A 24340-nucleotide genomic window follows, 5' to 3' on the forward strand; every position below is an offset into this window, starting at 1 on the left:
CTTTATTTTATTTGTATGTGGTGCTGAGGATCGAACCCACCAGCGCCCCGCGCATGCCAGGCGAACGAACGTGCTACCTCTTTAGCCACATCTCCAGCCCAAGTGGTAATTTTTTTGACAGCTTTGACACAGTGGCCATGGAACTCTTCCTTCCAGGTGCTGCTGTTCAGTCTTGAGGAGGTTCAAGTCTAGCAGTAGTAAGTAGCAGTAGTCAGTGTTTTTTTTGTTTTTTTGTTTTTTTCTCAATCAAAACAAGTATAGCTAGATGTGTTTTAGACTACTGTCATACCTCACTCTTCACTTCTCTGTTTAGGTATTAAACTTTTGGGGGAGGGTCAACATTTAAACTTTCAATGTTTAACTCTGAGCTTTATATAGAACTGTAAGCTCAATAAATATTTGACTAACTGAATATGAATGCCACGGAGGAACATGTTAATGTTATTTTCCTTCTGCTTCTTTAGAAAGAGTCAAAGCCCAAAGACTATCTTATATCTTAGGTCTGTGGACATTATAACACAGGATAGTAACCCATAATTTTTGATTATGTACCTATTATTAGTTTTTGTGGCTGCCATAACAAATTACCACAAACCTAGTAGCTTAACATAACTCAAATTTATTATCTTGCAGTTCTGTAGGTCAGAGGTCTGAGATGGGTCTCACTGGTGTAAAATCAAGATTTTAGTGGAGTTATATTCTTTTTTAAAGGCTCTTACCTTTCTCATATACTACTATTAACTAATAATTAAATATTATTAAAGCCAAATTTCTCTTTATATATAAAAAGTAAGTAAAAATTCTCATTTTCCCCCACACCACAATAGATATTCTTCCTCATTCTCCATGTTGGAGACTGCTTGCCAGTAGTTGAGGTTTTATGGGACAGGCCTCAAAATGACACTTTACCTATATACCGTTGCCTGGAACTTACTGTTATGGTCTAAATCAGCTGTAATGAAGATTGGGAAATACAGTGTTCAGAAATATAGAAGGAAGGGCTGGGATTGGGGCGCAGTGGTAGAGCTCTCACCTAGCTCAGGCGGGACCCGGGTTTGATCCTCAGCACCACATAAAAATAAAGGCATTGTGTTGTGCCCATCTACACCTAAAAAATAAATATTAAAAAAAGAAAGAAATATAGAAGGAAAAGGAAAGCATTTTTTTAAGCAAGTAGACATTCTCTTCCAAACACAGGATCCCTGCCCTCAAGAATCTTCTAATTTAGTGAAAGAGCTAGGTGTAGATAAAAACTGATATAGAAGGCAATCCTGATAATAGTACAATATCAGTTTCAAAATACTTACATGAATGTATAGGGAAGAGAAAATTAATTTTGATTGGAAATATCAGAGAAATGTTTAAAATTATATCTCTGAATCAGAGGTTATTATAATCGGCTTCAGAAGGCAATTTTGGTAATTTAATGACTTGAGATGTGACCTTCCCTGGCAAACTAAATGATGTATAACTGTTTATTATTATTTGGAGATGTTCTTGAGCTGAGTTTTTTTTTTATTAGAGAGAGTGAGAGAGGAGAGAGAGAGAGAGAATTTTTAATATTTATTTTTTAGTTCTCGGCGGACACAACATCTTTGCTGGTATGTGGTGCTGAGGATCGAACCCGGGCCGCACGCATGCCAGGCGAGCGCGCTACCGCTTGAGCTACATCCCCAGCCCTTGAGCTGAGTTTTTAAGGATTGGTAGAGCTTTGAGATAACGACTCATTCTAGAAATAATATGAAAGCATTCAGGACATGTTTAGGAGTGGCAGGTTGTATGACTAAAGCATAGAGAATGCAAGTGGATATAATAAAAGGCAAGAGAGGTTAGGGTCGGATAATTCAGACCTTTGAATAAAATGCTAAGGAATTTGAACTTTAATCAGGATCATACAGATCTGCCATAAAAGGTTTTGGAGTAGCCCTTAGGGAAAGACTGTGCCTTAGTCATCTTTATATCCTTTTACAACCATATGGAAAGGTAATGTCACATGATTAAGAGCACAGACCCTGCAATCCACACACTGAGTTTGAATCCTCGTTTTTCCGGCTATTGGCAATGTGATTTGGTCAAGTTACTTAATTTCTCTGTGCCCCTATTTCTTTATTGGTATGGTTGGCATAATAATCATAATAACTATTTCACTGGGTTAGTGTGAGAATTGAATGATATAAGAAGTGTAAAGCACTTACAACAATGCCTGAAAAGTATGTGTTAATTAAGAGTTAACTGTTGGGGCTGGGTGCCATGATACACTCCTATAATCTCAGTGACTCAGGAGCCTGAGGCAGTAGGATCACAAGTTTGAGACCATCCTCAAGCAATTTAGTGAGATCCTGTCTCAAAAAATAAAAAGGGTTTAGTGGTAGAGTACTTTCCTAGCATGTACAAGTCCCTATGTTCAATCCCCAGTACCCGCCTGGCACATATTACATACTCAGAAATTTTAAAAAATATTTTTTAATTATACATGAACACAATATCTTTATTTTGTTTATTCATTTTTATGTGGTGCTGAGGATCAAACCCAGTGCCTCACACTTGCAAGGCAAGTGTTCTGCCACTAAGCCACAACCCAGCCCATATACTCAGAAATTTCTAAGTGATCAGAGTTATTTTATTTTATTTTTTTAAATATTTATTTTTTAGTTGTAGTTGGACACAATACTTTTATTTCAGGTATTTATTTTTATGTGGTGCTGAGGATCGAACCCAGGGCCCCGTGCGTGTTAGGCAAATGCTCTACCACTGAGCCACAATCCCAGCCCCTATCTGTCCTCTTTTTTTTTTTTTTTAAAGAGAGAGTGAGAGAGCAGTGAGAGAGGAGAGAGAGTGAGAGAGAGAGAATTTTTAATATTTATTTATTTATTTATTTTTAAAGATAGAGTGAGAGAGAGAGAGAGAGAGAATTTTTTAATATTTATTTTTTAGTTTTTGGTGGACACAACATCTTTGTACATGGTGCTGAGGATCGAACCCGGGCCGCACGCATGCCAGGCGAGCGCGCTACCACTTGAGCCACATCCCCAGCCCCCAGAGTTATTTTAAATTTGCCCAGACTGTACTGTTATATGTCAAGCAAGAGAATGATATCTTGATGTTAAGAGACTATTGTCTATCCAGGTGTGATGGATCACACCTGTAATCCCAGCAACTCAGGAGGTTGAGGCAGGAGGCTTGCAGGTTCACAGCCAGTCTCAGCAATTTAGCAAACCCTCAGCTTAGTGAGACGCTATCTCAAAATTAAAAAAAGGAGCAGGGATGTAGCTCAGTTGTAAAGTACCCCTGGGTTCAATTCCCAGTACTAAAAAATAAATGAAAATGAAAACGAAACTGTGGTCTAGTATAACAGATATAAGGCATGTGATAAAATATAGAGTTAGGAAATGATGATGCTATAGAAAAATAGCATGGTGTAGATGGAGTACTTTGGTAATTGAGAAGCATGGTGGTTTAGAAATCACTTCCCACAAATTGTTTCGTGGGAAGAAAGTATTTGAACTTGGCTTTGAGGATGGGTAGAATCTAACTATGTGGAAATGAGGAGAAGGACATACTACTAGTGGGAACAGCCTGAAAAAGGCAAAGGTTTGGAAAAACATGGTAATCCTATTGATAGGGAAAGACTGAGGCAAATTAACTATTTGGCCAAAATCTAGTTTACCAGTAGTATGAGAGCTGAAATTTTCTTATTGATCTTTCTAACTTTAGAGCAGTGATGAGCTGTTTTTTGGACTAGAAAGAACTTTGTAGTTCTGCATATGTGGTCCATGGACAGCATCTACCTGAAAACTTACTAGAAATTCAGACTATTTTTTTTTTTTCCATATTGGGGATTAAACCTTGGGTTTCTCTACCACTGATTTGCGGCATGGGAATAAGAATCATTGATGTACTTTTTAAAGTCCTGTCTTGTACTAAGAAAGATTTAAGAATTCATCCACGACTTAGATTTTGATGTAATTAGCAATGGCAATTTCAGAAACATTTACTGCTGATATTATATTCTTTTCTAGGCACATTATTGCTTCCTTATCAAGGATGAGTAATATTTCCCTTTAAAATATATTTTGTTAGCAACTGGAGTGATTAATTCTGCTCAAACTTTTCTTCCACTATAAAGCTGATGCCTGTCTCAGCTTGCCAGCTGTATGACACCGTTTTGAATGTGAATGGTGGTGGTTGTCTGTGTAAGGAATGAGGTAGGAGAGGTCAGGCAGAAAGGTTGCACATAGAAGGAGGGTTGTGTGACAGAACTGTGATAATGTAGTGTGGTCAGTAGGGGATGGGGAAGAATGCAGAAGGAAACCATCATGTGTTGAGAGCCACAGCCGAAGGAAGTTTGCTGGGGCCCCTTTGGCTGTGGCTCTCAACAATTATGTTGTCCTGGTTGCCTGTATGTGTGATATGTGACACCTCTTGTGATGATGGCCCTTGGAGGAAGAGAAGCAAGGGTATATCACACCCAAACCAGATCTTTTCAGCTTCTAGAAAACTCCTGATTTTAGAATGTAGCCATTGCTTTTATAGTAGAACCCTATTGCCTGTCTTCTTAATAAATATTTGATTAAACCCAATACTTCCTGGCTTTCTAGTATTGTACCTATCTCTAAATGTTCTTTCTTATAAAATATATTTACATTATGAAGCTAATTTGGTGATTATTATTTCTTCATTCAGTATATGCTTTTTAAATGTCCTATAAGAAAGGATTGTATATCAGATACTGTATGACAAAACAAGATCTGAACTTTTTTTTTTTTTTTTTTAAAGAGAGAGAGAGAGAGAAATTTTTTTTTAATGTTTATTTTTTAGTTCTCGGCGGACACAACAACTTTGTTTGTATGTGGTGCTGAGGATCGAACCCGGGCCGCACGCATGCCAGGCGAGCGCGCTACCGCTTGAACCACATCCCCAGCCCAAGATCTGACCTCTTAAAAACCTATTTATATTCCAGACTGGGAAAGGAGTCAGAAATGTAAAAAGAAGAGTAACATTTTCTGGTATTTATTATGTTCCAAGAACCCAAGTTATCACATTTCATCTTTTTAAAAAATAGTTTGTAGTTATAAACGGACACAATATCTTTATTTTGTTTATTTGTTTTTTTAAATATTTTTTAGTTGTTGTGGACCTTTATTTTTTATTTATTCATTTATATGTGGTGCTGAGAATCGAACCCAGTCCCTTATGCCTGCTGGATAAGCACTTTACCACTGAGCTACAATTCCAGCCCTGTTTATTTGTTTTTATGTGGTACTGAGGATATATGAGGCAAGCGCTTTGACACTGAGCCACAACCCCAACCCTATCACATTTCATCTTTGCAACAATCTTATGAGTTAGGTAATATTAATATTCCCATTTTGCTTATTAAGAAACAAATATACAGGTCATCTATCAATAAGGTTAGAACTGGATTTAAATCCAGGCAATCTGACTTCAGACCCAGAACTTCTCACTTAATAATAATTAAGTGAGAAGCAGTTGTTCAAAGGAGGGTGAAAAGTGCTAGCAGCACTATGGGAATGACCTAGGAAGGGAGGGGGGAGAGAAAGAGAAGGAATAATGCTGAGGACATCTGGGAGATCCCTTAGTAGAAGATGAAATTTTAGCTGATCTTAGAAGGATGATTTTTTTTAGTCAAATATAATATTCCAAATCAAGGGAAGAGCTTCAGCTAAATTTCCAAGTAATAAGAATCATTTTTGGGACTGGGGATATAGCTCAGTTGGTAGAGTGCTTGCCTTTCATGCACAAGGCCCTGGGTTCAATCCCCAGCACAACAACAACAACAAAAGAAGAAGAGTCATTCTTGTTTTGCTTTTGTTTTTGGTACCAGGGGATTGAACCCAGCTGTGCTTAACCACTCAGCCACATCCCCAGCCCTATTCATTTATTTATTGTATCAGGGATTGAACTCAGGGGCACTTAACCACTGAGCCACATCCCCAGCCCTATTTTGTATTTTATTTTGAGAAAGGGTCTCACTAAGTTGCTTAGAGCCTTGCTAAATTGCTGAGGCTGCCTTTGAACATGCAATCCTCCTGCCTCAGCCTCCCAAACTGCTGGAATCACAGGTGTGCACCACTACAACCGGCAATAAGAATCATTCTTGCCATTCAATAAATCTTTTCTGAGAGTTTACTAGGTACTAAAAATGCAGCAATAAATAAAAGTGGATTTTCCACTATGAGGAAAGTTTAAAAAAATCAGATATGGCAGATTATAATGTTTGGGAATTAATAAAGGTTTAAAAAATGTAGACAGAGAATGTAACCTATTCCTTTTGTTTTTGGTAGTAGGGATTGAACCCAGAGGTGCTTACCCACTGAGACACATCTCTGGCTATTTATTTATTTATTTATTTATTTATTTATTTGGAAACAGGGTCTGCGTTAGTTGCTTCAGGCCTCACTAAGTTGCTGAGGCTGGCTTTGAACTTATTATCCTCCTGCCTCAACCTCCTGAATTGCTGGGATTACAGGCATGCAGCACTGTGCCCAGCATAGGATTGTTTTTTGTTTTGTTTTGTTTTGTACTGGGATTGGGACCCAGGAGCACTTAACTACTGAGCCATATCCCCAGTCCCTTTTTATATTTTATTTTGAAACAGGGTCTCACTAAGTTGATTAGGGCCTTGATAAATTGCTGAGTCTGACCTTGAACTTGTGATCCTGTCTCAGCCTCCTGAGCCACTGGGATTACAGGTGTGTGCTGCCATGCCTGGCTAGGATTGTTAGTATTTAATAAAATAAAAACTACTAACATTGATTTGAACCTATACACTTTAATATCCTGCATCTGGAATATACTATTTACTCTTCATAACCCCTTTTAAGATACATTATGTGGACTGGAGATATACTCAGTGGTAGAGTGCTTACCTGGTATGCACAAGGCACAAGGCCCTGGGTTCAATCCCCAGCACTGAAAAAAAAAATTACTTTCATGTCCATTTTTACAGATGAGGAAAGCATTAGGTAACTGAGTGCAGTGGCACACACTAATGATCTCAACTGTTTGGTGGTCTGAGTCAGAGGATCACAAATTCAAGACTAACCTGGGCATTTTAATGAAATTTTGTCTCAAAATAAAAAATGCTGGGGATGTAGCTCAGTCTGAAAGACCCTGTGTTTAATCCCTAGTAGTGTGGAAGTGGGGGGGAAGGTTACTTGCTTAAATGTCTCTTAGGTGAAAATGGATAGATACCTCTGTTGTAGTATAAAAGTCAGTAAATTTTTTAATGTAAAGGATTAAATAATAAATATTTTAGTCTTTGCAAGCCATGCGGTCTCTGTCACAGTGCCATTATAATATCAGAGCAGCCATAGATAATACTGTGACTTCAGTCCAAACAATTTATTAAAACAGTTAACCAACCCTTGCTAGTGCCCATCACAATATGGAAAGCCTCAGTGAAGGACAAAATATGGCTTATCATATTTTACCTTTACCTCTTATGCTATGGGTGGGATAATGGGACTAGAATTTTTCTAGGCAAGGATATAATTGCCATTTAATCTCAGAAGCATTATTGTTTAACCACATTCTGCATTATACCCATTTATCTTTTATTACAATTACCTTCCAACAGAATAATCCTTAGAATGAAATTTCTGTAAGAGCAGGGACTTGGTTTTATTCATTTTCATGTCCTTAATGTCTTGCACATAGCAGACACTCAATAAACAAATAGTTGTTTGCATTTATTTATTTATTTTTAAGATGAGGTCTTGCTGTGTTGCCCAAGCTGACCTTGAACTCCTGGGCTCAAGAGATTTTACTTTCTCAGCCTCCCATGCAGCTGGGACTACAGATCACTGCACTCTGCTAAATAATTGTTTAATAAATCAGTAGTATATTGCTATAGACACTGTACCTTGTGGCCTTAATCAACTTCAGCATTCTAGAGGCAGTCCTTCAGCACTCAGTATTATTGATTTATATTCATTATTTGTTAGATTTTTACCTGTTGCATATTCCACTGATTCACTTTCTTTCGTATTAGGAAGTGAGTTTTATAGTGAAGAAACTGGTAGATGAATATAGTCAAATGTCCCACTTTTACAAAGTAAGGAATGGGAGTAGGGACAAGGGTTGGGGAATGGAGAAGAGAGTGGATATATAGAAACTAGTTTCTTCCCAGCTACCTATAACCAAGTTTGATTCTTGCCTCGATTATTTTTAAGTACTTATGATAATTGCTTACAGTTTTTAAAACTCTTGCTATAGTCTAGTCACTGTGCTATACACTTTGCATTTATTATTTCATTCAGTCTTTATCACAATTTTATGTTGTGGACACTATTATCCCCATTTTATAGAGAGGGAAACTAATGTATGCCTAGTGATGAGTGGAGATGGAATTTGAACCCATGCTAATTTCAAAGCCCTTTTAACTACCCTGCTATTTTGCTTACCATGTTTTCCTAAGGCAGAGTAGGTTTCTAGAAATGAGTCGTTGGAACTTGCACCCTATTTTCCTTATTACCTAGATCTTCCTGAGATTCTTTCCTTCCTCAAGTTACCAAGGCTCTGGATGAACTTAAAGAAAACCAGCAGTCCAGAAACCACCCATTAGCCAGGTGCAGTGGTGAATGCCTGTAATCCCAGGACTTGGGAGGCTGAGGCAAGAGGATCATGAGTTTAAGGCAGCCTCAGCTATTTAGCAAGGCCCTAAGCACCTTAGCAAGACCTTGTCTCTAAATAAAATACAAAAAGGGACTGGAGATGTGGCTCAGTGGTTAAGGGCCCCTGGGTTCAATCCCCAGGACAAAAACAAAAAACAAACCAAAACAAAAACACTCCTTGAGGAAATTCTGGTATTTCCACATTAATTGAAATGTGGTAGCAGCATGTCTTTAAAAGTCTGCTGTAGTATTGCAGCTTGACCAGATATTCTCCTCACTATTTCTTTTCACTTAGTAATCATTTACTAAGTTTGCATACTGTTTGCTAGGTGCTGTTAAGGGCTGTCACATGAAAGAATATGATACAGACTCTGCCTTCATGGAATTTTATTGTCTTTACCAGCACAATCATTGCTCAGCCTTGCACTCTCATTTGTTGTCAGTCTCTCCCTTTTCTTTGCCATTCTAAACTTGAACTGACTTGAGACTTGAGTGTTGTTGATGAAACTTCCTTCTTGACAACCCAAACTCCTACTGTTACTGGCTTTATGATGTTTATCTTCTTTATAATAATCATTGAAATCATTGATTCATTGTTTTTATTTAAAATTTATTTATTGAAAAAACTACAAGGGCTGGGGCTGGGCTCAGTGGTAGAGCACTTGCCTCACATTTTTGAGGCACTGAGTTCGATCCTCAGCACCACATAAAAATAAAGACACAAAAAGATACTTAATCCATTTATTTTTAAAAAAGTTTTTAGTTGATGGACCTTTATTTTATTTATTTGTATGTGGTGCTGAGAATCAAACTCAGTGCCTCACACATGCTAGGCAAGTGCTCTACCACTGAGCCACAACCCCATTGCCCTGTATCCATTAAAAAAAAAAAAAATACAATAGAAGTGTGTACAGTTAAAAATGGAAATCAAGGGACTGGGGTTGTGGCTCAGTGGTAGAGCGTTCTCCTAGCATGTGTGAGATGCTAGGTTTGATCCTCAGCACCACATAAATATAAATAAAGTAAAGGAATGTGTCCAGCTACAACTAAAAATTATTTTTAAAAAATGGAAATCAGGGGCTGGAGATGTGGCTCAAGCGGTAGTGCGCTCGCCTGGCATGCATGCGGCCCGGGTTCCATCCTCAGCACCACATACAAACAAAGATGTTGTGTCCGCTGAAAACTAAAAAATAAATATTAAAATTCTCTCTCTCTCTCTCTCTCTCTCTCTCTCTCTCTCTCTCTCTCTCCTCTCACACTCTCTCTTAAAAAATTTAAAAAAATAGCTTCAAATTAGTGATTATTCATCTTAAAAATAAATAAATAAAAAATAAAAAAAATAAAAAATGGAAATCAATCTTTTCCTCCTTTGCCCAGTACCATTTATTATTAATGCTTCTAAGACATTTTCTACTAATATATAAACATGCTTTTTGAATTATGCTGTTTTATAATTTAGTGTTTTATTTATGTTTTGGGGTACTGGGGATTGAACCCAGGGGTGCTTACCACTGAATTACATTCACAGCCCTTTTTAAAATTTTTTTTCTTTCTTATTTATTTATTTATTTATTTATTTAGAGACAGAATCTCCCTAAGTCGCTTAAGACCTTACTAATTTGCTGAGGCTGGTCTCAAATTTGTGATCCTCCTGCCTCAGCCTCCCAAGTTGCTTGGATTACAGGCGTGCACCAATGCTTTCATCTCAGTGTTTTCATTTAACAATATATTTTCAGTATCTTACCATGTCAGTGTAAAAATATTACTTCATTACTGTAATGGCTATATAGCATTCCATTTTATGAATATACCAATAATACTTAAGCAGGCTTCACGAATATTTAGATTCATATATACTATTTTAAGTAGGTGTCCTTGCTTTTAGTCCATTTGGGCTGCTTTAATACAATATTTAAGGCTGGATAATTTATAAACAATAGAAATTTATTGCTCATAGTTCTGAAGGCTGGAAAGCCCAAGGTCAAGGTGCCAACAATTTCGCTATCTGATGAGGGCTTTCTGCTTCAAAGTGCCTCATTGCTATGTCCTGACATTGTGCAAAGGGCAATGTCCTTTGGGCTTCTTCTATAGAGGCACTAGTACCATTCAGAAGGGCAGAATCTTTTTGACCCAATCACCTGCCAAAGACCCTATTTCTTAATATGATCATACTGGGGACTAAGTCTAAATATATGAATTTAGGGATACACAAACATTGAAACCATAACTTTACAAGTATTTTTGCTCACCCAAGTTGCATATATTTGCAAGATAAATTTCTAGAAGTGGAACTATTGGATTAATTAAACATTTTGTTAGATAATATCAATTACCCTTTGAAAAAGTTGTACCGGGGCTGGGGTTGTGGCTCAGCGGTTATAGAGCTCTCATCTAGCATGTGCGAGGCGCTAGGTTCGATCCTCAGCACCACATAAAAACAAATAAAGGCATTGTGTCCAACTAGAACTAAAAAAAATATTTAAAAAAAAAAGTTGTACCAAGAACGCAACAGTGTAAGTTCCTGTTTCCTCACCTTCTGGTCAATACTAAGCATTATCAGTCATAACCTTTGATAAATTTTTAAACGTGGTATCTCATTTTTTAGTGTTAATTTCTTTATGTGTTCATTCTTTAGTGTTCATTTTTAGTTATGAGTGAATTTGATCACATTTTGATATTAACAGTAATTTTCCTGGAAATTATGCATATATCTTTTGCTTATTTTTCTATTTTTTTATTATACATTTGGAAGAATTTTTTGTAAGTTAAAGAAGTTAGTTCTTTATCATCCACCAAATGTTTTTCTCTCCCAGTTTGTTGTTTATAAATTATAGACTTCAAACTGGGTTATCCAATTTACCTATTTCTTTATTTGGGGAAACTGAATCCCTAATAGATTTATTGACTTTTTTCTTTTCTAACTTTTTTGAGTGTGTGAGTATGCGTGTATGTATCAGCTAGTAGCAGAGCTGAAACTACATCAAGCTTCCTTACTTCCTTACTTCCAGTCCATTATACCATGATACCTATAAGGCTTACTTACTGTCCTCTCTTTTCCCCCATTTTGTGGTGTGTGTGTGTGTGCGCGCGCGCACACACACGCGCGATGGTGGGAATTGAACCTAGGGATGCTCTACCTCTCAGTTGCCCAGGCTGGGCTTGAATTTATGATCCTCCTGCTTCAGCCTCCCAAGTAGCTGAGATTATAGGTATGTGTTACCACATCTGATCCACCATTATTGTTTTTTTTTATTAGTTGTTCAAGACAATACAATGATCTTGATATATCATACATTTGATTCAAATGGGGTATGAATTCTCATTTTTCCACATGTACAGATTGCAGGATCACATTGGTTATACAGCCACATTTATACATACAGCAATACTAGTGTCTGTTGTATTCTGCTGCCCTTCCTATCCCCCCTCGCCTCCCCTATTATTGTTTTTTAAGTTTAAAAAATATTTTTTATTAGAGCTTTATAGTTATAAAGTTGAAGTATCATAGTAGTTGGGTTTATCCAGACAAACAAATGCATGGAATTCAATTTCAATTCATGATCCCCCTTTTTCCCTTCCTCCTTTCCTCCCTTCCCCCATTCTCCTTCCTCTACTAGACTTTCCTTATGCTCATCTATTTGTTTATATTTGATTGGTTCTTTTTACTTACGCATAAAGGTGAAGTTCCCTGTGATGTATTTATATATGCACATAACATGATAAAAGAATTCATTCTGCATTGCCCATTCCTCCACTCTGCCTCTCAATCTTCTATTCCCTTTTTTGGTGCTGGGGATCGAACCCAGGGCCTCACACATTCGGTCTTCTACATTATTGATCTTCCTTTTATCTTTATTATATCCTATACTTTCCTCCCCTTTCTTTTCCTTTACTCTAGCATTTGGCCTTTGAGTTTCTGATTTTGGCTTATTTCCCTTAGCATCATATTCTCTATTTCCATCCATTTACTGGCAAATGCCATAATTTCATTCTTTTTTTATAACTGGGTAGAACTCCATTGTGTGTGTGTGTATGTGTATCACAGTTTCATTTTTAAAAGATTTTTAGGGCTGGGGATATGGCTCAAGCGGTAGCGTGCTTGCCTGGCATGCGTGCGGCCCGGGTTCGATCCTCAGCACCACATACAAACAAAGATGTTGTGTCTGCCGAAAACTAAAAAATAAATAGTAAAAAATTTAAAAAAAAAGATTTTTATTTGGTGCTAGGGATTGAACCTAGTGCCTCACACATACTAGGCAAGTGCTCTATCACTGAGCTACAACTATAGCCCTATACCACAGTTTCTTAACCCATTATATATATTTACAGGGATCTGGGTTGATTCCATAATTTAGCTATTGTGAATTGTGCTGCTATAAACATTGAAGTGACTGTATTGCTATAGTATGCCAATTGTACACCTTAGGGGAAAATACCAAGGAATGGGATAATTTGGTCATATGTCCATCATTGTTTTGTGAGTTGTTTTTTTTTTTTAACTACATATTGCTAAAACCAGATGTTTTAATGTTGATGTTTCATGGTAAACTTTGAGTTTTATCAGTCTGGCACTTTAATTAAGATTAAGAGGGGCTGGGGTTGTGGCTCAGCAGTAGAGCGCTCGCCTAGCAAGTGCAAGGCCCTGGGTTTGATCCTCAGCACCACATAAAAATAAATAAAGATTAAAAAAAAAAAAGCTTTCGGGCATGCGTGCGGCCCGGGTTCGATCCTCAGCACCACATACAAACAAAGATGTTGTGTCCACCGAAAACTAAAAAATAAAATATTAAAAAACTCTCTCTCTCTCTCTCTCTCTCTCTCTCTCTCTCTCTCTCTCTCTCTCTCTCTCCTCTCTCTCTCTCCTTTAAAAAAAAAGCTTTCATTTAAAAAAAAAAAAAAAGATTAAGAGGCTATGGGATTGAATAGGAACCCACAGTGTTTCACAGGTATTGGGTTGTTTCTGATGCATGGGTAACTCTATAGTTTATCTATATGGAATTTATGTTCATGTTCTTTTCATTTTAGTTTAAAAAATTATTTTATTTTTCAGGTATTTGGGTGTATGTGTACATGAAGGACAGTTGCATGCACTTACAGAGGTAAGACTTTAATACGTGGGCTGAAGTGACTTCTTTGCCTTAATTTCAGCATTTATGGTTGTATAGTAAGTGTTATGTGTATATGTAAGCAAAATATGTGTGTTTATGTTTATGCAAAAATGGCAGTATTTGCTAGGCATGGTGGCATACTCCTGTAATCCCAGCAATTTAGGAGGCTAAGGCAGGAGGATTGCAAGTTTGAGGTTAGCTTCAGCAACTAAGACCCTGTCTCAAAATAAAAAATAAAAAGTGCTGGTAATGTGACTCAGTGGTCAAGCACCTTTTAGTTCAATCCCCAGTGCCAAAAAAAAAAAAAAAAAAAAAAGACAATGTTGACAATGCTTTCTTCTATTCCCTTGGGACAATGGTCATATCTCTTTACACCTTTATGTTCCTTCATAGTAGTGGTGAGTACTATGAGAATATGACTGTTGAAGTGTTAAATTTGTCCCTGCTCCCTGGATGACTCCCTTCTAAGCTGAGGGATGGAGGCATCACTCAACTATGAACTCTCCTGGCAACAAATTTCAGATCATCTGGGAAATGTTTGGGGTCCTACTCTAGAATTCCACAGTCACTGCTCTGATTTACTAATTGGTTTTATTACTTATTGATATCAGATTACATTTCCATTCTCATTTCATTTCCAGCCTTTGTTAGAGAAATATGTGATAGTCATTACTTGCCTTCTGAGGGCCACAGAATTCTCTCTAGAGCAAAGGTGTCCCAAAGTCAGGTACCAAGTTATGAGCTTCAGAATATGCCTGAGTTTCTTGGATACACAGATTCCTGGAATCTTCTAGGTTTAATAGGTACATAGGTTCCAGGCATAATTTTAAAATTATTTGCATCACTGGGGATTGAACCTGGGATTTCATACATCCTATGTAAGTGCTCTAGTGCTGAGCTATACCCCGCTATTCCTTTTTTTTTTTTTTTTTTGGTACTGGGGATTGAACCCAAAAGTGCTTTACCATTCAGCTGACCTTGAAATTTTGATCCTCCTGCCTCAGCCTTCTAAGTAGCCTGGATTAAAGGCCTACACCACTGTACTCATCCCCATTTGTTTATTTAAAAGCTCCCCAGATTGATTGATTGATTGATTGATTTTTCTAGTGTTGTGATTTGAACCCAGCACCTGACACCCACTAGGCAAATGTTCTATCACTGAGCTGTATCCCCACACCTCCTGAGATCATTTTAATAAGAATATAGATTTGAGAATATGTTCCAGAATGTTTTCACATTCCTCCTTGAGAAGTTACTACTAAAGTACAGAGTAAAGAATTAGGGAATTTGTTTAACAGAATTTGTAAGAGTTTAATTTCCTGCTGACTTGTTGCCTGGTAATCCTTAGTATATTTTGAAGGAAAGTCCTATATGCTTCACTCTGTGTCTCTTTTCTGTTACCAAAGGCACTGGAATGCAAAATGGGTATAACTATATCTGGAAGGCCAAAAAATGGTGGAATGGTGAGGAAGTTAAGAGCATGATCTCTGAAGTCTAGATTGATCCCCCTAGGTTTGAATCTCTGTGCTTGTACCTCAATGTTTTAATCTGTCGAATGCAAAGAAGAATAATAGTACATGCTTTATGAAATGTAGAGAAGAGTACCAGAGTTGAACCCTAGAGTATTCACTTTTAAAGTGCAGGGAGAAGGTTAATGCTGAGGAGTGGTTATTGAGGTAGGAAGAAAACCAGAAGAGCATGTTCTTGGGGTGGAAAGAAAGGTGTTTCAAGAGGAGGGAATAATTGTGACAAATGCTGCTGATAAAATGATGACCTCGCAAGGACGCTGTGAGTAGGAATTATAAAATGCTTATTTAGCACAGTGCTCGGCACATATAGTAATTGCTTAATACATGTTAACTGTTTTCAACTTTAATTATCAACAGTGACTAGTCCCTCCTCTGAATTCTAAATTGTCAATATTTTTCTATTCTGTTAATGTCATTGAAGTTTTAAAAAGCTTTTTACTGAGTTATGAACAGAAAACACACACATAAGAAAAATATAGCTCACTAATTTTTCCAAAGGAGCACACCTTAATCAGCATTCTATATCAAGATTTTCTGTGTATGTCTTTTCTCAGAAGTGAGTTTATAATTTTTTTGTACCAATGATTGAACCCAGGGGTACTTAACCACTGAGCCACATCCCAGCCCTTTTTTATTTTTTATTTTAAGACAGGATCTCACTAAATTGCTTAGGGTCTCACTAAGTTGGCTATCTTTGAACGTGTGATCCTATTGTTTCAGTCTCCTGAGATGCTGGGATTAGGTGTGCACAACTGCATCCATTTGGCTAGATTAGACACTTCTACTGGTCACATGCTTACTCATGCATCTGCAGGTCAGCTGATGATCTGCTCTATCCTGGGATTTACTGGAGTAGCTTTGCTCTAGCTATTTCTCTTCTTCCTTCTGGGACCAGTAGTCTAACTTGAATATACTCTTTTAGGGGTGATCCTGTATCAGCAAGAGTATCCAGTCTATTTACATAAATGTGTTCCACAACTCTGTTCATGTTCAAGTGTGCTTGACTAACATCCTGTTAGACAAAGCAAGTCACATGCCTGAGCCCAGGAGTGGGAATTATGCCTTGCCCAAATTAGAAGTGTATCCCAGTGGGCTGAAGTTGAAGCTCAGTGTTAGAGTGCTTGCCTGGCATGTGTGAGGCCCTAGGTTCGATCCTCAGCACTACATATAAATAAATAAAATAAAAAAGATCCACTAGCAACTAAAAAAATATTTCTTAAAAAAAGAAGTGTATTCCAATGTCACATGTCAAAGGGCATGGATTCAGTAAAGAGTGAAGAATTAAAACTCTTGATGCAATCTCCTGCACTCTAAATATCCCAATGAGCAGATCATTACTAATTTTTCTTTTCTGGTTCAGTTGAGGGTAAAGACTTTCTTTCTTTCTTTCTCTTCTATTTTTTTGGGGGGTGGGGGTGGGGTGTTAAGGATTGAGTCCAGAATGCTTAACCACTGAGCTACATCCCTGGCCCTTTTTATTTTGAAACAGGTCTCAAAATAAAATGTAGAAAGGGCAGGGGATGTAGCTTAGTGGTAGGTAGAGTGTCCCTGGGCTCAATCCCCAGTACTGCAGGGAAAAAAATTAAATTGAAATAAAAAATTTGCCAGGCGTGGTGGCACATGCCTGTAATCCCAGCAGCTTGGGGGAGGCTAAGGCAGGAAGATCATTAGTTCAAAGTCAGCCTCGGCAAAACCAAGGTGCTAAGCAACTCGGTGAGATTCAATCGCTGGTATCCTGCCCCCGCCCCCCCCCCCAAAAAAAATTTTTAAATTCTGTAGTCCTATGTGTCATCTGTTTTATAGATGAGAAATCTAAGGCTTAAAGAAATGTATGATTGGATACAGGTTTGTCTGGTTTCAAAGTCTATACCCTTCCCATTGTATGCTATTCTGAATTTATTTTTATATTCAACAGGGCTAAACAACAGGGCTTTGGGCTGGGGATGTGGCTCAAGCGGAAGCGCGCTCGCCTGGCATGCGTGCGGCCTGGGTTCGATTCTCAGCACCACATACAAACAAAGATGTTGTGTCTGCCGATAACTAAAAAATAAATATTAAAATTCTCTCTCTCTCCCTCTCTCACTCTCTCTTAAAAAAAAAAAACAACAACAAAATCCAGTGAAGATAAAAAGATAATATAGAAAGTGGAATAAAATATTAAAAAAAACAACAACAACAGGGCTTTGTGTAGCATATGTTATATTTGTAGAATTAGGTTCTGACTAACTATGTATTCTGGGTTATTTGAAAAATATGTTTTCTGGTTATTGGGTATATTCGATATAAGTAACAGGAAATAGTTAAGTGGCCTTAAACAACAAAAAACTCATATAAATGAAATTTCAGCACTTTATTAGTTAAAGTGTTGATTTAATTCAGCAGCAAAATAGATGATTCTAAAGACCCTACTCTTTACATCTCTATGCTTTGTCTTTACATTATCAACATCATCCTAAAGTTGGCTGTCCTTCATAATAAAAAAGTAGTGACTGAGCTGGGGATAGTAGTAGTGACTCAGTGGTAGACTACTTGCCTAGCATGCACAAGACCCTGGGTTCAGTCTCCGGCAGAAAACAAAAACAAAAACAAACAAAAAAACAACTTGCCACCAATTTGCATGATGTATGTTTTCTGTATCTAAAATGGATGGGGGTTGGAGTAGTCTAAAAGTAGCTGGGCAGGGAGAGGGATGCTTCTAGACAGATTATGTGCCATCTCATAATATTTTTCTTTTTAAGCTTGTTAAGAAAAGCACAAAGAATGTCCTTACAATCAAGTAGTGTGAGGACCTATTAGTATAGGATGTCTCAGTGGCTAGAAGACTAGAGATTTGGAGAATGGGTTGGGTAAATAGTTGTGGGATCTCCTGATCAAAGGAGCCAGCAAATAAATTGGGGGTGGGGGGTACTTTTTGTGTGTGTGGGTTATCTCTTGCCTTTTCTGCCACTGAAAAACTATTTTTCCCCCACTGTGGCAACAAGAACCACTCAACTAATTCTGAAATTGCAGAATATTCCTTTGACCTGCTGAGGTGATACTGTCTTTTTACAGCAAACACCTCAGCCAAGCAGATATTTGTTACTGAAGAAATGCTTTTAGTTCATGAGGTAATGAAGTGGATCAGTTCTGTGGACTGCTGCAGAACCCCGCCATACACCTTCTTTCTTTATTGCTTTGGGAATTTCTTGTTTATGTGAGTTGATATGTATTGCTTCTGAGTTGGTTTTGTTGGACTTATAAGAAGCCTTATATAATCAGACAGCTTTTAATGAAAGGAAACTCTCTGGGTTCAGGGACCAAACTCATGCATTATTTATTTATTTATTTAAAAAAGAGAGAGAGAATTTTTTTAATATATATTTTTTAGGTTTCAGCGGACACAACATCTTTGTTTGTATGTGGTGCTGAGGATCGAACCCGGGTCGCATGCATGCCAGGCGAGCGCGCTACCGCTTGAGCCACATCCCCAGCCCTCATTCATTATTTATAAAAATGAACAGCCAAACCCTGATTCCAGTTTCTTGGTGTGCTGTGATATTGCCATTAGTTGTACCTGCTGCTTTCCTTTTCTGTGTGTGTGTCCCAGTACAAAGTAGTCTTTTGGCCTAATTTACCTTGAGCCAGATGCAAAGTTGCCTGGTGCCCTGAATTGCATTAATTTGGTGGCATTAATTAATGGGGAAGCTGCTGTTACCCCATGTAAGTTGAAGAGGGCACCCTTAAGGTACCAATGATTGCCCCTGTGATTCAGGATTTCCTTAAGGACTATCGAGGATGGGGGAAATGACAAAATATGATTTAGAAACAAGGAAAAAAGAGATTCACCTGACACATATTACTTTGAGTGGGTTTGCTATTAGCTAGGCACTTTTTTTAATATTTATTTTTTTAGGTGTAGATAGACACAACACAATGCCTTTACTTTTATGTGGCACTGAGGATTGAACCCAGGTCCCGCCCGTGGGAGGCAAGCGCTCTACCGCTGAGCCACAATCACAGCCCCTGGCTAGGCACTTTACTAAGCTCTGAGCTTAGAATAAGAAAGATTCCTGTTCTCCTTATTTATTGTTGCATTACAAACTACTCCAAAACAACCATTTTATTTTGCATGTGATTTTCTAGGTCAGGTATTTAGAAGGGCTTTGCTGGATTGTAAGCCATCTCTATCAGTGAGGGTAGCTAAACTGGAGGACCCACTTTTTAAATTTATTTTTATTTTTTGGCACTGGGGATTGAACCCAGGGGTTCTTTATCACTGAGCCACATCCCCAGCCCTTTTTGTTTTTTGTTTTAAGACAAGGTCTCACTAAGTTGCCTAGGGCCTTGCTAAGTTGCTGAGGTTGGCCTCAATCTTTTTTTTTTTTTTTTTAAGAGAGAGTGAAAGAGAGATAATTTTTTAATGTTTATTTTTTAGTTCTCGGCGGACACAACATCTTTGTTTGTATTGTGGTGCTGAGGATTGAACCCAGGCCGCACGCATGCCAGGCGAGCGTGCTACCACTTGAGCCACATCCCCAGCCCCATGGCCTCAATCTTAAATGATCCTCCTGCCTCAGCCACCCAAGCCACTAGGATTACATGTGTGTGCCACTGCACCCAGTAGGACCCACTTTCAATATGACTTCTTTATTTACATGTCCAGTCCTGTGGTACTCTTTTATTCCCCCCGCCTTTTTCCACATGGTATCTTATTCTCTAGGTCATTTTCATATAGCTTGGACTTGTTACAGCATGGTGCTCTTAGGATAGACAGTGTGGTAACAGGTGAGTGGTTCAGGCCACACAAGTGGAAACTGAAAGTTTTATTATGATCTAGCCTGGAAAGTTCCATTGTTGCTTAAGCTGCATTCTTTTTGGGCAACAAGTCACTAATAGCAGCTCTGATTCAACATTCTTTCTGCATAAACTATGAAATATTATATAACTTTGCAGTACTCTCAGAATAAAGTCAAAACATCTGATCTTACTACTGCTTATCTCTGAGGGTCTTCTATCATCACTTCTATCATCTCTGCTCTGGTATGAACTATGCGCTATAGCTGTACTGAGCCTCTTCCATTTTTACAAAATGTATGTGACCCTTTCCATCTTTGGGCTCCCACACTAGTTCTTCCCCTCTGCTTAAAACAACACACCTTTCCATCTCCTCTTAGTCCAATCAATTCCTCAGGACCCCACTTAGATACCACTCTCTATAGGAAGCCTTTCTTTTCTTTCTTTCTTTTTTTTTTTTTTTTTAACCAGTGGGGAAACTGGGGACTGAGCTCAGGGGTACTCTATCATTGAGCTATATCCTCCAGTCCTTTTTATTTTTTATTTTGAGACAGGGTCTCACTGAATTGCTGAGATTGACCTAGAACTTGTGATCCTCCTTCCTCAGCCTCCTGAGACTCTGAGATTGCAGGCATGCATCACTTTATGAACTAGAAAGCCTGTTTTGGTCTCCCAAGAATAATTTTGCATCTCTCCTATGCTCCTATAATATAGTAGTTTTTATCGCTGATTTCAGTTGATCATTTGCTTGTATATGGAAATAACAAATTTCTTTTTTTTAATATATATTTTTTAGTTGTAATTGAACACAATACCTTTATTTTTATGTGGTGCTGAGAATCGAACCCAGGGCCTTGCATGCGCTAGACGAGTGCTCTACCTTTGAGCCACAACCCCAGCAATAAATTTCTTGAGAGCAAGGACTGTGACATCCATTGATTCCTAGCAGAATGCCTGACAAATGGTAGCTGTTTATCATAATTGTTAATTGAATAAATGAATAATATGCATAGCAAAGGAAATAATCAGCAAGGAGACAACCTACTGAATGAGAGAAAATATTTACAAAATATTCATTCATCAAGGGATTAATATCCAGACTTTAATATAAGGAACTCAACTCAGGAATAAATAAAGATGATTTTTAAATGGGCAAAAAAGCTGGGTGTGGTGGTACACACCTTTAATTTCAGTGACTAGGGAAGCTAAGGATCACAAGTCAGCCTCAGTAATTTAGCAAGGCCCCCAAGCAATTTAGCAAGACTCTGTCTTAAAATAAAAAATCAAAAGGGCTAGGGATGTGGTAAAATGCCCCTAGGTTCAATCCCTAGTACCAACAACAACAACAAAATGGCAAAAAATCTGAATAGTTCTCGAAGATGATATACAGATGGCTAAGAGCTATATGAAAAATGTTCGCCATCATTGATCATCAGGAAATGCAAATCAAAACTACAATGGAATATCATCTCACCCCAGTTGTAATGACTGTCACCAAAAAGACCATAACAAATGCTGGCTGGGATTCAGAGAAAGGCTAACTCTCATACACTTTTGGTAGGAATATAAATTATTATAGCCTTATGAGAAACAATATGGAATTTACTTTTAAAAAAAGTAGAAACATGCTGGGCCTGCTGGTAATCCCAACAATTCAGGAGGCTAAGATGGGAGAATCTCAAGAGCTCAAGTTCAAGGCCAGCTTGGGTAACTTAGAGAGACCCTGTCTCAAAAAAAGAAAAGAAGGGCTGACAGGGTAGTGGGTGGGTGGGTGGGGGATGTTGGTAGTAGAGAACCTCTGGGCTTAGTTTCCAGAACGAAAGACAGACAGACACACACACACACACACACACACACACACACACACACACACCCCTGGCTCAAAGACGCTTATCTCTCGGAAAACCATTCCTCTGATTCTTACTTTGTCTTTCTTTCCCTCCCCAAATCCCTCCCCCACCCCACTCCCACACACCACTTATTTGGTCATAATATTTCCCTTCATTTATCTCCTCCTATAGTATCTTTGAACTACTTTTATCTTACATGTAGTAAAGTTGTTTTGCTTCAATTTCCCTGCAGAAGAGTGTAAAGTTCTGGGCCGGAGCTGTAGTTCAGTGGCAGAGTGCTATCCTAGCATATATGAACCACTGGGTTTGATCCTTAGCACTGCATAAAACAACTAAACAAATAAAGGCATGCTGTCCACCTACAATCTTTTTAAAAAAGAGTATAAAGTTTTAAAGTAGGAGGGACCCAGGTTTTTAGATCAAAGAGCTTGGGTACATATCCAGGCTCCACCATTTTCTAGTTGAATATTCATGAACAGGTCATTTAAATTCTCTGAACTTGATTTCCATGTTTATTAAAAAAAAAAAAAAGAAAGAAGGATGAGGTATCTATGTTTGTTTCTTTTTGTTTTTATTTTGTGGTGCTGGGATCAAACCCAGGGCTTTCTGCATGCTAGGCATTTGCTCTGCAGCTGACCCCAGCCCCAAATGAGGTGGTGAAGATGATTTGTAAAACCACTTAGTTGCTGGTGGTTAGCAAGGATAATACGTTACTCATTTGTATACTCCTATTCTCCCAGCAATACTTTGTATTTAGTAGCCTGCTCTGCCCTGTGCCTGTGCACACACATACAGGCTGAATGAATGGGGGGAAATTAATAAAACGTTTTATGCTATCAAAAAAGTGAAATAGAGGTAAATTTTCTTTATTTCTTTTTTTCTTTTCTGGTACTGGGGATTGAATCTGGGGGCATTTAACCACTGAGCCACATCCCCAGCCCTTTTTATTTGTTTATTTTGAGCCAGGGTCTTGCTAAGTTGCTGAGGTTGGTCTCAAACTTGATTCCTCCTGCCTCAGCTTCTCAAGTCCCTTAGATTACAGTTGTGTGCCACTGTGCCCAGCTGAGGTAAATTTTTGAATGCATATTAGTATCTATATGATTGGCTGGAATTTTTGCCTCATGAATAACTTCTAAATGGATTTTTGCATTGTTCAATTATAATGCCTCTTGCATAGTCATCTTTGATTTTGTAACTAATTTGACCAACATTTCATTTTCTATCCAATTAGCCGATTAGTCAAATACATATTTCTGGTGTACCAAAAAAGAATAAAACGAGCACTGGGGCTTTTGGAGACATACACAAATATACACACAAACATGTTACCCATTAAGTGCAGTCCACTAAGATATTTGGATGAGAAAATATTTTTTAACCAAAAATTTATTGTATTTGGCAATATCAAGGATAGCTTTTATTTTTCCTTCCCAAGGGTATTTTACCACTAAACTATATTTCCTGACTCTTTTATTTTTTATTTTCAGACGAGGTCTTGGTAAGTTGCTGAAGCTGGCCTTAAACTTGCAGTCTTCCTGCCTCAACCTCTCAAGTTATTGGGGTCACAGATGTACACTACCAAGCCCATCCATTTACCTACTTTTTATCTTTCCTCTATCAGTCATTGGTACTCTCTGAGAATCAGCTAAGACCAATTTATGTTTTTTCTTGCTGGGGATTGAATCCAGGGCCTTATGTATGCTAAACATGTGCTCTATCACTGAACAACATCCCTAACCACAAGGCCAACTTTCAAGTAATGCAGCAGATCTAGATATAATGTTACTAGAAGGGTTTAAGGAGTTTGAGTTAAATTATTTCAAAAATATTCTAAATGACTAGAAGCAGGGAATGCCCCTAGTCACTGAATTTGGAAACCCTTTCCAGATAAATTCAGTAAGATCAGGTCCAATGCCATTTGTACATCAGTGCCTAATAATAAATACTATTCTCACCACCTGCCTCACACCAGTAAGATCTTGTCCAAGGAAGAACCTTAGAATGCAATGTTGTGCTGTCATTGAAAGGCTCAGACAAAGGCTGAGTCTGGTTTTCTATAATGAAGAGGCTTTGCTGATTACAATGTTAAAGAGCACATAGCTAAGTAAGGGAAGTATTTTAGCTATACTGTCCTAAGTATTCCTCATATCTCAGTAAATGATGATGCAATGGCATCATTTGATTTCACATTCTCCTTCTTTTTTTAATTTTTATTTTTTAGTTGTAGGTGGACACAGTATCTTTATTTCATTTTTATGTGGTGCTGAGGATCGAACCCAGTGCCTCATGTGTGCTAGAAGAGCACTCTACCACTGAGCCACAACCCCAGCCCCACATTCTCCTTCTTATCAAAGTCACTACCAAGACCTTGCATTCCTATCTGCAAAAACAGATCTCTAAGCATCTTCACAGACACCACCCCTATTCAAGCTATCTCATCTCTC

The 24340-nt window shown here is 38.0% G+C and overlaps 1 protein-coding gene across 2 annotated transcripts in view; it reads left to right on the forward strand.

Moving 5' to 3' along the window:
- Positions 1 to 24340, forward strand: part of TESK2 (testis associated actin remodelling kinase 2) — a 143380-nt gene that overhangs the window by 89353 nt on the left and 29687 nt on the right. For both annotated transcript variants that reach the window (XM_081307214.1, XM_081307213.1), the window contains exon 4: positions 13687 to 13735. In XM_081307214.1, the coding sequence (XP_081163340.1) occupies positions 13687 to 13735 (49 nt within the window). The remainder of the gene's footprint in view (positions 1 to 13686; positions 13736 to 24340) is intronic.

This window comes from Spermophilus citellus, assembly GCF_964194105.1.
Source record: "Spermophilus citellus genome assembly, chromosome: 9".
Lineage (NCBI taxonomy): Eukaryota > Metazoa > Chordata > Mammalia > Rodentia > Sciuridae > Spermophilus > Spermophilus citellus.